This window comes from Chiloscyllium plagiosum, chromosome 20, assembly GCF_004010195.1.
Source record: "Chiloscyllium plagiosum isolate BGI_BamShark_2017 chromosome 20, ASM401019v2, whole genome shotgun sequence".
Lineage (NCBI taxonomy): Eukaryota > Metazoa > Chordata > Chondrichthyes > Orectolobiformes > Hemiscylliidae > Chiloscyllium > Chiloscyllium plagiosum.
In genome coordinates, this window is record NC_057729.1 from 44,079,569 (window position 1) to 44,091,826 (window position 12,258).

The 12,258-nt window shown below is 38.3% G+C and overlaps 1 protein-coding gene across 1 annotated transcript in view; it reads left to right on the plus strand.

Moving 5' to 3' along the window:
- The window catches only part of LOC122560218 (proteasome subunit alpha type-7), a 13,298-nt gene extending 8,208 nt beyond the window's left edge, over positions 1–5,090 (plus strand). The window contains exons 3-7 of the mRNA XM_043710649.1: positions 1,679–1,803; positions 2,557–2,679; positions 3,700–3,819; positions 4,109–4,171; positions 4,889–5,090. Coding sequence (XP_043566584.1) covers positions 1,679–1,803; positions 2,557–2,679; positions 3,700–3,819; positions 4,109–4,171; positions 4,889–4,978 — 521 coding nt within the window. The 3' untranslated portion in view covers positions 4,979–5,090. The remainder of the gene's footprint in view (positions 1–1,678; positions 1,804–2,556; positions 2,680–3,699; positions 3,820–4,108; positions 4,172–4,888) is intronic.
- The last annotated feature ends 7,168 nt before the right edge of the window (positions 5,091–12,258 follow it).

Consider the following 12,258-nt stretch of genomic DNA (forward strand, 5'->3'; position numbering starts at 1 on the left):
CTATAACTCTTGCCCTGCCGTGCACACTTATCCCTCTCCATCACTAGAGTAGAAGTCACCGAATTGTGGTCACTGTCCCCAAAGTGCTCACCTCCCTCTAATTCTAACACCTGGCCTGGTTCGTTACCCAGAACCAAATGCAGTATGTCCTCACCTCTTGTTGGCCTGTCTACATATTGTCAGGAAACTCTCCTGCACACATTGGACAAACACTGACCCATCTAATGAACTTGAGCTCTAGCTTTCCCAATCAATATCAGGAAAGTTAAAGTCCCCCATAACAACCACCCTATTACTTTCACTCTTCTCTTGAATCATCCTCGCAATCCTTTCTTCTACATTTCTAGGACTATTAGGAGGCCTGTAAAAATCTCCTAACAGGGTGAGTTCACCTTTCCTATTCCTAACCTCAGCCCAAACTACCTCAGATGGCGAGTCTTCATCCATCGTCCTTTCCACAGGTAGTATTCTAGGTAGTATTCTGTTTAATTAAAAGCAAAATTACTGTAGATGCTAATAACCTGGAATAAAAACAAATAATCCGGACATTGTAACATGTAAGAGCCTTTTTTCTTTTAATTTAGCTCCAAGTTCTTGGTACTTCCTAATTACAACCTCTCAACCATTTTCCCTATGTTTTGCACCCAGTATTAACCACGACAACTGGAACTTCTCCATCCCTCTTTATTTTTTCAAATCAGCTTGAAAATATATTGGAAATGTATCATATCAGAAACCTCAACCCATTTAATAACTGGGATACTATTGTTTCTGATTTTCCCCTCCACTTCCATAAGTGTTTCTTTTTGTAGACGGCTAACCATGGCAGTTTGGAGCCAGAGGCATTCTGGCTATGTTTCTGATGGTCTTTATCCTTATCCAGTTAAGTCACATTTGCACATCTTCATTCAGTTTCTGCAAATCATTGTTCTCTATATTACCTGGTTTCCCATTACTGTCTGGTATAAGTCATTATCAACCGCACTTTGAACAGGCTTTTCTTTGGTGTAACTGAAGCCTGAAGAAACTGCCGAGATGGCCCTCCTCTCCCCTCCATCTGTGTTGGAGTGCTTACAACTTGCACTCCAGCTCAACAATTCTGAGCTAGAGAGATTAGAGATGGAGGCATTACACGTTGTGTGTTCAGTCTGAACAATATGATGTCCACGATGATCCACCTGCTCTGCTATATATTATATAAATTATTTATCAACTTTAATTATTTAAGCTTCCTTTTACTTCACAAACTGCACTTATCACTGGAAAAGTAATTATAAATACTTACTGCCTCAAACATAAGAGACTCTTCTCCCTCTGCAATGATTCTGACTTTTGCTTTTACTAAAGTCCCAGGTTGTTTGTAACATTAGAGACAATTGAGGAAGAGTTTGCACATTCCACCATTAGGTGGTGATGTTTTGCAACATATTGCTGGATAATTAGTTCCTCCAGCTACATTATAATATAGGGAGGTCGGTGCAATCCTATATTAATGGAATTTGATTCTGTTCTAAATTCGAATGAGTTTTAGTTTAAAAGTATCCTTTCCGAATGGCGGCTGCACTTTTGATTAGTTATTGTAGTTGGAGGATATCAGCTACTCTCTCATTGCTGAGACAATTCAGAAATCATGATAGATAACAACCTGTATTTTTAATATTGTTCTTTATTGCAATAGGCCTAACGGCTGATGCCAGGATAGTTATAAATAGGGCTCGTGTAGAGTGTCAGAGCCATCGACTCACTGTGGAGGACCCAGTCACGGTTGAATATATCACGCGTTATATTGCCAGCTTGAAACAAGTAAGTTTTTTTTTGTTTATAAATATCCTACAATACACAGCTGCTTAGAAAGGTACACTGTATAAGCAACAGGAAAACTTGCCTCATGAACTGAGTAGAGATCTGATGATTTTCCTTATTCTGCTTTGCCATAATTTAAAAAAATTTGAGCATCTTTGGCTCGGCCAGCAATTATTAACCAACCCAGCCACTGTTCAGATAGAGGTGATGAGCTGAAATGAGGCCTCATCCCTGATGAAGGGCTTATGCCCGAATCGTCTATTCTCCTGCTCCTCAGATGCTGCCTGAACGGCTGTGCTTTGCTTTTCCATCACCCCACTCTCGACTCTGATCTCCAGCATCTGCAATCCTCTCTCCTTTTGTGAACTATGGCTAATTACAATTACAAAATGACTTCTTTGGTTTCACTATAGAACAGTTCAATTCAAATCAAATCTGCTAACAGTGTAGGAGAAGAGGAACTTGTGAGGTTGGACTTTAGACTTCTCAGAAATCACTAACTTTATACTCGTTTAATAACTACTTGGTGCCATATTTATTCTCAGGAATTTGAAACTTAAATTTCAGTGTTTATTAGTGTAATGCTGGACTTCCACATTTTTCATAGTTCCCGTATAGAACTTCAGTGACAAGTGTACTCCTTTTTGAAGTCTCTTGTAGTGATAATTTAGTAAACAAGTCACTTTAGTGCAAACCATGTTTGTAATATCAAAACTATATAGAGCTAACTTGTAATTTTTATCTTTTTCACAGCGTTACACTCAAAGTAATGGGCGCAGACCATTTGGCATTTCTGCCCTGATTGTGGGTTTTGATTTTGATGGAACTCCAAGACTATACCAAACTGATCCATCAGGTACCTACCATGAATGGAAGGTAAGTAACTTTTTGAAATGTTCTGAAGGTTTACTCAGTTTTGATTTCTGTTCACTGATTTAGCACAATACGTCTTGCAATTGATTTCTCGCTCACGCTAATGTGGCTGCATTTATTAGCTAAATGAAGGGCATTGTTAGTAGAGGGCTTCCATGCACTAAGTAGGAACTCATTAAAAATCAAACAGGGCTGCATTTGGATGTAAAATGGAAGACTTGTGTACCCATCCAAATCGCCAAAAGTGATCTCGATGGGGCATTTCAATACCTAGTAGAAAGTTAAATTTATTTGTGAATAATGTATACACTTTTTAATGAGCTTCCAGGTTTTAGTTAGGTGCTTGTTGAATAAGGGCAGGAATGAAGGCAGTTCTCTAAAGCTTTAACAGATGAAGTCCGTTACCTTTTTGCAAGGTGTTCGGAAGTAGAACCTCACTCTGGCTGCTGCTGATGAATGTATTTTGCTTCAGGAAGTGGCTGAAGAGAAGCATGCCCTCTTTAGCACAAAGAGAATTGTTCTCCCCAAACATTAGATGTGAGATTGAAGAGAAATTAGCATGCTTCAGAAAATTTGCCAAAATTAAAGTAGGTGGGCAAAGTCTGCATTGTTATGAAAAAGAATAATATTCTCACAGCTATGATTTAATTTGCATTGAAAGCTCCCAGCCAGTGTTAATGACTTTTGCACCACTTTATATCAACGGATTGTATAAGAAACTAGTTCAGCAAGAAGATTCTAGTCAAAGCATTTGAATGGGAATTGGTTTGTTTTCTAAAATGGAAAAATGTGTAGGGTTACAGAGACTAGACAAGTGAATGAACTTTAATTGCTCATCTGGAAAGCTTGTGTAGCTGTGATGGACAAAATGGCCTTATGGGGCAATATTGCTGACCATTTAACTTTCAAAACTTTGTTTAAAACAAATGATTTATGTTTAAAGTGAAGTTTCCTCCCTTTTTATTTCTTTTGAGGGTGAACTGTAGAAACTACCCAATCTTATACCATTTCTTCTGAATTTAGGCCAACGCCATAGGACGAAGTGCAAAGACCGTCAGGGAATTCTTAGAGAAAAACTACACTGAAGAAGCCACGGCTACAGACAGTGGTACCATCAAGCTCGCCATTAAGGCTTTGCTGGAGGTAAGTTTTTGATTTTTAAAACTCGTGGCAAATGAGTTTCACTACAAATAAAGCAACATTTTATGGCAATCCTTACATGTGAAATCCCTGATCCCTCAGTGTATTTTTTGAAATCTGATTAGCATGGACCTTCCAGCTCCACATCCTCCTTTCTTCCAGTTTTTAAAAAAATACTTTTTTTTTATATAGTGCATTGTGTGTAATACTATAGTCTTTGGTCAAGATTTTAAAAACTGAATTTTAAAGGCAAATAAGGGAAACATACTAACATGCACTGAACTATCTTTAGGTTGTACAGTCAGGTGGAAAACATATCGAACTGGCAGTGATGAAGCATGAACAGCTCTTACGGGTAACATTTGTAGTATCATCAGCATTGATTTGTCTGTTTATTTATCTTGTATGTTGAACTGGTCAACCTGTTCTTCATTTATCAGTTATTTAATTCAGTGTCTCTGGTCCTGTTTTAAGTTTGTTACATTAATGATTTAAGCAGACCTTTCTTCCACTCTAAGTAGCATTTTGCTCAATCACCGTGATAGTTCATCAGTTACCCCACTAGACATTTTAAACAAGGTGTTTTAGATTTAAATCCATTAAAATGACATAAGATTGAGATTTAAGTTCATTTGATTATTTGTGTTTCCTAGTCCTCAAAAGGCTGTGCTTGAACAATCCTAAATGAAATTAAATATATTTTCTTGGCTTCTAGATCTACAATCTTCACAAATATGTGCTGACTAGAATAAGACTTTCATAGACTAAAGCCTCAGATTGGACTTGTGTACAATGGAAACTCTCATTAAAAATCTCTTCCCAGCCTCCGACCTTCCTTCCAATTAACGTATGCACTTTTTAAAATTAGGGATACAAGCAAGCAAATGTAAAGAAATATTTTTGAACATCACAGAACTTCAGCCAAACTTTGAAATTATTTTTGAATTTGCCACTTTAAGTATTAGAATTTAAAATCCAAACAGCCTTTCACTATTCCTTCTGATCTGTTAATGTAAACCTTGACTAAGCTTGACTCATTGAATATTAGTAAGTCTTTTTCTTCTTGTTGTAGATCTTAAATCCTGAGGAAATTGAGAATTATGTTTCAGAAATTGAAAAAGAAAAGGAAGAAGCTGAAAAGAAGAAAGCGCCAAAGACCTAACAACTTTAATTACACATAATATGCTTGTCTACCTTTGTTTATAACTGGTAAAAAGCTGAGCATTCCACATTTTACTAATCTACTTGAATAAACTGAATTTTACATCATGAAACATTTTTCTTCCGTGTTGAAGTCACTGATTTGTGTTCCTTCTGAAATAGTTGAACTGCAACTTGAAACTTATGAGCCAAGTTCTAATTGTAGTGTGGCAAGCACACCGGGTTTTGTGCTAAAGAACAATTAACCTACCTTGCTTTAACTAAATAAGAATCAAGTCCATATCTCCAGTCATTGCCCTTCACTTAATTCTGAAAAAGACTTCCATTTCACTTATTCCTTGAACCCAGCTGCATGTTTTCCTACAGTTTTGTAGGACTTATCCCTTTATTTAAATAATCCAATTTACCTGCCTTCCTCAAAAAATGCCTCCAGAAAAAACTTTTCTTAATGCAGTATACACCTTAATTAAAATTCCATACATATCAGGAAACATTTTGTCACTGTTTCAGATAATCATCTAGTTTAAAGATATCACCATGGAGTGTCAGTCTCTCAATCTGTTCAACAAATTTTAAAAACATTTTAATACAATTAAATTGTCTGCATGGTCCAACCATTTTTTTTTTGAGTGAGAACAAGAATTTCAATTACTAGCTAGAATTAGTTAATTTCTGTAGGGAAAGCCACATATTTCTATTTTGACACTTACTTCAATTTTCTCAAAAATGAACAATGTAATATGTGGGATGTGATGAAGGAGTTATGTACTGGTTTGGTGAATTGTCAAGATGTCAAAAGATCAAGAACTTCAGTTGTGCATGATGGTTTTCTCAAGTACATAATCCCTTTTTATTTCTCCAGATATTTTATCCTGGAACAATTTGGTCCCAAGTTAAATCCTTTGCCTACACTGAATAAACTGAAGTAGAGTTATAACACGATAATATCCATAGACTAATATTCCTGCTGGACTGTTGAATGTCTCTTGGTGGAATATATGTATGGACACCAGTGACCGATTATAGATTGCAACAATTTGGCCTGAAGTAATCTTGAATGAATATGCAAGAGTTTATGAACAACTTATCTACAATAATTTATTTTTTAAAATACAAACGATGGGAGGAGGTTACTTCTTGCTAAAGTACAATGAGAGAAGTGACATTAATGACGTCTGTTCCATGGAAATATTGCAGAATAAAATTATGTCTCATTCTTCAGCATCAGGTTAGTCAAATAATTAGCAACTTAAATTATTGCATTTCTCTTCAAATGCTGTGCGTTGCTTTTAATGTAAAGTTAACTTTGGGGACATGGTGCTGAAATATGCCATGCCTAATCTCCTACAGAAGGGCCCAACTACAAAAGTGGAAACTGGCAACTTAAGTGTCCAGGGTGTCACTTGAAATGGGATTAGATTTTCCTGCAAATGCAAATCCAGTCACAATCACATGCAATCTTCACCTAGTTTTATTAGATCTTGAGCAGAATAATGTGATCTGTAATACCCTGATATACCAACAGCTGCTGTCCGCCCAGATTAATTTCCTCATTCAGCTTCCTAGACCTTTCTGCAGACAAGTCCAGATTGGGGTGTAGGTTTGCTCACTGAGCTGTAGGTTTGATATCCAGACGTTTCATTACCTGGCTAGGTAACATCATCAGTGGCGACCTCCAAGTGAAGCGAAGCTGTTGTCTCCTGCTTTCTATTTGTGTTCCTGGGCTTTATGGTGATGTCATTTCCTGTTCATTTTCTGAGGGGTTGGTCGATGGTATCTAGATCTGTGTTTGTTACAGGAACCCCATCCAGGAAAACATAGAAAGCAGGAGACAACAGCTTTGCTTCACTTGGAGGTCGCCACTGATGATGTTACGTGTAGGTTTGATATCCAGACATTTCATTACCTAGCTAGGTAACATCATCAGTGGCGACCTCCAAGTGAAGCGAAGCTGTTGTCTCCTGCTTTCTATTTGTGTTCCTGGATGGGGTTCCTGGGCTTTGTGGTGATGTCATTTCCTGTTCATTTTCTGAGGGGTTGATAGATGGTGTCAAGATCTGTGTTTGTTAAATGACATCACCACAAAAGCCCAGGAACCCCATCCAGGAAAACATAGAAAGCAGGAGACAACAGCTTTGCTTCACTTGGAGGTCGCCACTGATGATGTTACCTAGCTAGGTAATGAAATGTCTGGATATCAAACCTACACCCTAAACCTCAACCTGAGCTACAAACCTTGCAAGTCCAGATTGGTCAGCCCCTAACCACACAGGAACAGAAATCACCTTTTTGGCCCATCGAGTCTGTTTCACCAGTGATATCAGGGCTGATCTGACAAACCTGAACTCCACTTGCCTGCCTTATCTCCATAATCCATGATTCCCTTAGAAATTAAAAATCAGTTTATTTCCACTTTGAATATATCTAATGACCCAGCCTCAACAGCCCTGTTGTTTTTTAAATTCACAGATGCCCAGTACACCAGAAGAAATTTGTCCTCATCTGTTTTAAATGCGCGATATCTTATTCTGAGATTATATCCTCTGGTCATCTAGGACACTTGGCTAATTCAAATGAGGTCTAATGCTGAATTTAAATCTGGTCTCTTCCCTTATATCATGCACATATTCAAACTAGCACTCAACCAATCCAGATTTAATTTCTTGGTTATTGTTCAAAATGGAATACTTTGTTAGGCTATCAGCTGCAGACATCAAATGGCAGACACTCAATGTCTACACTGATTTTCTTTTGGAAGAAAACGAACTGATCAGATTATTTCCACATTTAAAGTTTAAATATCTAGCATGGGAATTAAAGGGAATATAACATTGGGGAGGTGATTCACTAACAACATTATCACAGGACTGTTATCCTAGAGACTAGGTAATGTTCTGGGGACCCAGGTTTGAATCCTGCCATGGCAGATGGTGGCATATGAATGCAATAAAAATCTTAAATTCATAGTGATGACTATGAATCAATTGCTGATTGTCAGAAAGTCCCAACTGGTTCTAACATCAGTGCCCTTTAGGGAAGAAAATTGTCATCCTTACCTGATCTGGCCTACGTGTGACTCCAAACCCACAGGAGGGTGGTTGACTCTTAACTGCCCTCTGGGAAATTAGGGATGGGCAGCAGATGCTAGCCCAGTGACACCCATGAATGAGGGAGAAAAAAAAGCAATATGCTTAAAAGGTATGAATACAGGGAAGTTACTTCAAAAGTCAACTTATTGAAATTTGCAATATTTGAATAAGAGATGCAGGGTGCTCAGCATTTTCAGTTAAGAGTAATGGTGGGATTAGCAGGTGGGGGTTTGCCACTATAAGAATGAAGAGCCTGGCAAGGAATTGTGGTTACTGTAAAAATGGGAATTTTCTGAAGGATCGTACAAGTGACAATGAGTGATTGTGTGGATTGAGTGGGTGAATGGTGTGGAGAGGAAGTCAGATGTTAGAAGTATGCTAGATACTATGCAGCTGAAAATAGATGCTACTTGTTAAAAGTCAGTAATAGTTAGGAATGCAAGAGTAGGGGCAACAGTGGCCTTACGTAATGGAAGTTCAGGACTAGCAAGATAGATGGATAAATTAAAGCAAAAGCAGCATACTCTTATTATAAGGCAGAGGTATAATACAATTGTGAATGTGTGCAAACCGATTATTACGCAACTCAAAATAGAGTTTGTAGCACCCATGAGGGAGTTATGAAAGCAATAAGATGCCAGAGGTGTGGGATTACCTTTCAGTTGCAGAGAAATTTCAAAGTAGTTGCTTTCTTTCACTAGAATAATTGTTCTGATGTGATCGAAAAGTTTACATGAACCATCCGGCTACCACATAAAAATACAGACATATTTAAGTGAATCACAAAAATAATTGAGGAATTTAGAAAGAAAGAAAATTCAAAAGTGGAATGTGCTCAAAGTGGAATTAAGACTAGGTTTATGATGAAAACCAAGGATACAAAGCAGCCAAAAAGCCAGTTTTTGAATGCAATGACATCACACTCCTCTCTTTATGATGATAGGATGTAATAATTCATGAGTTATATCCAAAGCCTTTTTTTCCAATCAAACAGGCAAAAAGTATCCTGTTTGGGAACTCAAAATAATGGATATCAGATGGTGTGCAAAAAGGACAACGTTACATAGATTAAGGTAACAGCACTGAAAGTTACACTTTTTAGTACAATAAAATTATTTTATTCACTCATGGGATGTGGGCTTTGCTAGTTGGGTGAGCATTTATTGTCTGTCTCTAGTTTCCCTTGAGAAGGTGGTGATGAGCTTCCTTCTTTGCCATCTAGTTTCATGTAGGCAGACAATGTTGTTCCAGTGAGTTCCAGGATTTTAATTCAGCAACACGGAAGAACAGTGATATTTTTCCAAGTCTGGATGGTGAGTAGTTTGGAGGGGAATTTGCAGTGAGTGTGCTCTTATGCATCTGCTATTGTCATAGTGGTTGCAGGTTTGGAAGGTGCTATCAAAGTAGGCTCAGTGAACTTATACCAGTGCATCTTATGGACAGTACACCCTGCTGCCACTGAGTGTCAGTTGTGGAAGGAGTGAATGTTTGTGAATATGATGCCAATTAAACAGGTTGCTTTGTTCTGATGGTTTTAAATTTCATGAGTTTTGTTTGAACTGCACACTTTTTCAAAATAGCCCTCAACTCCTCTATGATGAGTAGGCACAAGCAGGAATTGAGGCTGGGGCAGATCAGCTATGCTCTTATAGAATGACAGGGCAGGCTGCACTGTATGGCCAACTCATACCTGTGTTTTTTTAAACTCATAATCCCAACTCTTCCAGGAAGCCTCTGTGATAACTTTTCTTGCGAGGACAATTGACTAGAAAAAGGGAGTTTATGGTGGAGTTATACAGGACAATGATGAGACCACACCTGGATTATTGAGTTCAGAGAAGGTTTACCAGACCAATAGCTGGAAAAGGGCAGGCTGTCAAACCAAGTTAAGATTGTGTTTCAATCAAATCACCTTCAATCATTAACAATCTTGCAACAATTCCTGTTGAGAGGACTGTGCGAGAATCTAGACCCAGAAGTTACCATTTTTAAAATAAGCACTGTTGAGGAAGGAGGTACCAGTTTGAAACTGAAAATCCTTTCCTAACCCAAAAGTTGAGTCTCCATACAGTCTTCCTGAAAAGACTGTGGAAGCAGACTATTTGAAAATTTTTAAGCCAGATGAGTAGGTTCTTGATAAAGGCACAGGAATATGGATTTAAGGTTATGAATTAGTCATGATGCTATTAAAGAGTAGAGCAAGCTCAAAGGCCAAATAACTTACTCTTGCTCCTTTCCCTATGAATTCCCTTGTAAGCAGGTATTCAGCATTGCAGACTTAACCAAATCCATGCAATTGTGACAAATCTACCAACTTAGCTCAACGCAGAGGTCCAGTTTATTGGACATCTGTAAAAAATGGAACTGCTACTAATTTCAAACTACTCAGAGCAAGGACGTATTGATAATTTGAAAATAGTGTCACACTAGAAAAACAAGGAGAGATTGAGGACAGCTGCATCTCTAACAGGGGGAAACAGGCATCAAGAGTTCTACAACCTTTACAGATCGGATGTAAACAGCCTCATGCTCCACTGTCCACAGGAAAGAGGTTTCAAATGATGGACCACACTGACTATTGTCAAAAGACTATGTATTGTTGAGAGAAAGGCAGCAGAGACAATTTTCCAAGTTTTCATAATAGAAAGGTAGCAATCCACTAGGGCTGCTGCACTGATTAATATGTTGTGAAAAGAAAAAAATGAGGACTTACTAGTCTGTTAAATAGACCATTAATACCTGCCAGTATCAGTATGTACGATAATGCTTCAAGAAATTGAAAAGAAACAGTTGCACTAAAATCTGCTCCAAATTGTGTTATACCAAGAGTCTGAACACCAAGTATTGTTAAACTAAAGTAAAACGAGTTACAAATTTTTATAGATAACAGCACCTGAACAGGGAGCGTACGTATGGCAAAGACTACAGATGAGCTAGTCCCACAGGAAATGACAGGAATACTGAAGGCCACCTTGTTAATGATATACCAGATGTAGATTATGGCAGAACAGTGGTTAGCACTGTTGTCTCTCTGCACTAGGGACCCAGATTCAATTACAGCCTTGGCAACTGTCTATGTGGAGTTGGAACATTCTTCGTGTGTCTCTGTGGGTTTCCACTGGATGCTCTAGTTTCTTCCCATAGTCCAAAAACATGTAGGTTAGGTGGATTGGCTATGCTAAATTGCCCTGTAGTATCGAGGGTTGTGTGGGTTAGGTGATTAATTATGGTAAATGTGGGGCTGGGTCTGGTTGGGATGCTCTGAGGGTCACTGCAGATTTAATGGTCTGAATGGCCTCTCTCTCTGTACTGTAGGGATTCTGATTCTATTAAAAAATACACACAAGAATTAAGATGCACAGGGAAAATCAGGAAATGCTGAAGAGAGGCAGTGGTAAACTAACTTCAAATGAATGAGGAAAAAGAAAACAAGGAATTTGAAAAAACAAGGTTGTTATTAAACAGGAACAAATTGAGAGGCATTGTCTAAATAATGAAATTGATCTTCAGAGAAAGCACCTAAAATGAAATAGAACATGCAGAGGAAACCAAATGAAATGTTTCAGGTCATTCAGCAGGTGAATGGAATGGGGGTGCCCAGAAACATAAATTAAAAGAGGCACTAAACATGTTATATGACTCATTCAGTGGTGAACCACAAAAGGGCAGATTGGGATTGGGATTGTGAGAATCCCAATCAGGAGCAGAGGAGCACCCAGTTAGAACAGGATTGACCTGTCACTATCTTTGATGCACAAAAATAATGTCACCCAAGAATGGAGAGTTCAGTGCACAGGACACCAGGAGTTTGTAGTACTGTAAGGCATTAAGTCCACCAATCCTGAGCTACAAAGAAAATCGCTACCATATTTTCCTGTAAGGATCAGAAGCCTTGTCCTCCAAGTGCTTTCTTTTACAGATGTTACAGATATGTGGATTTAAAAAAAACCCTTTCAATCACGAAGGCATAGAGATATACAGCACGGAAACAGACCCTTCAGTCCAACTGGTCCATGCCGACCAGATATTCCAACCCAATCTAGTCCCACCTGCCAGCACTTGGCCCATATCTCGCCAAACACTTCGTATTTATATACCCATCCAGATGCCTTTTAAATGTTGCAATTGTACCAGCCTCCACCACTTCCTCTGGCAGCTCATTCCATACATGCACCACCCTCTGCATGAAAAA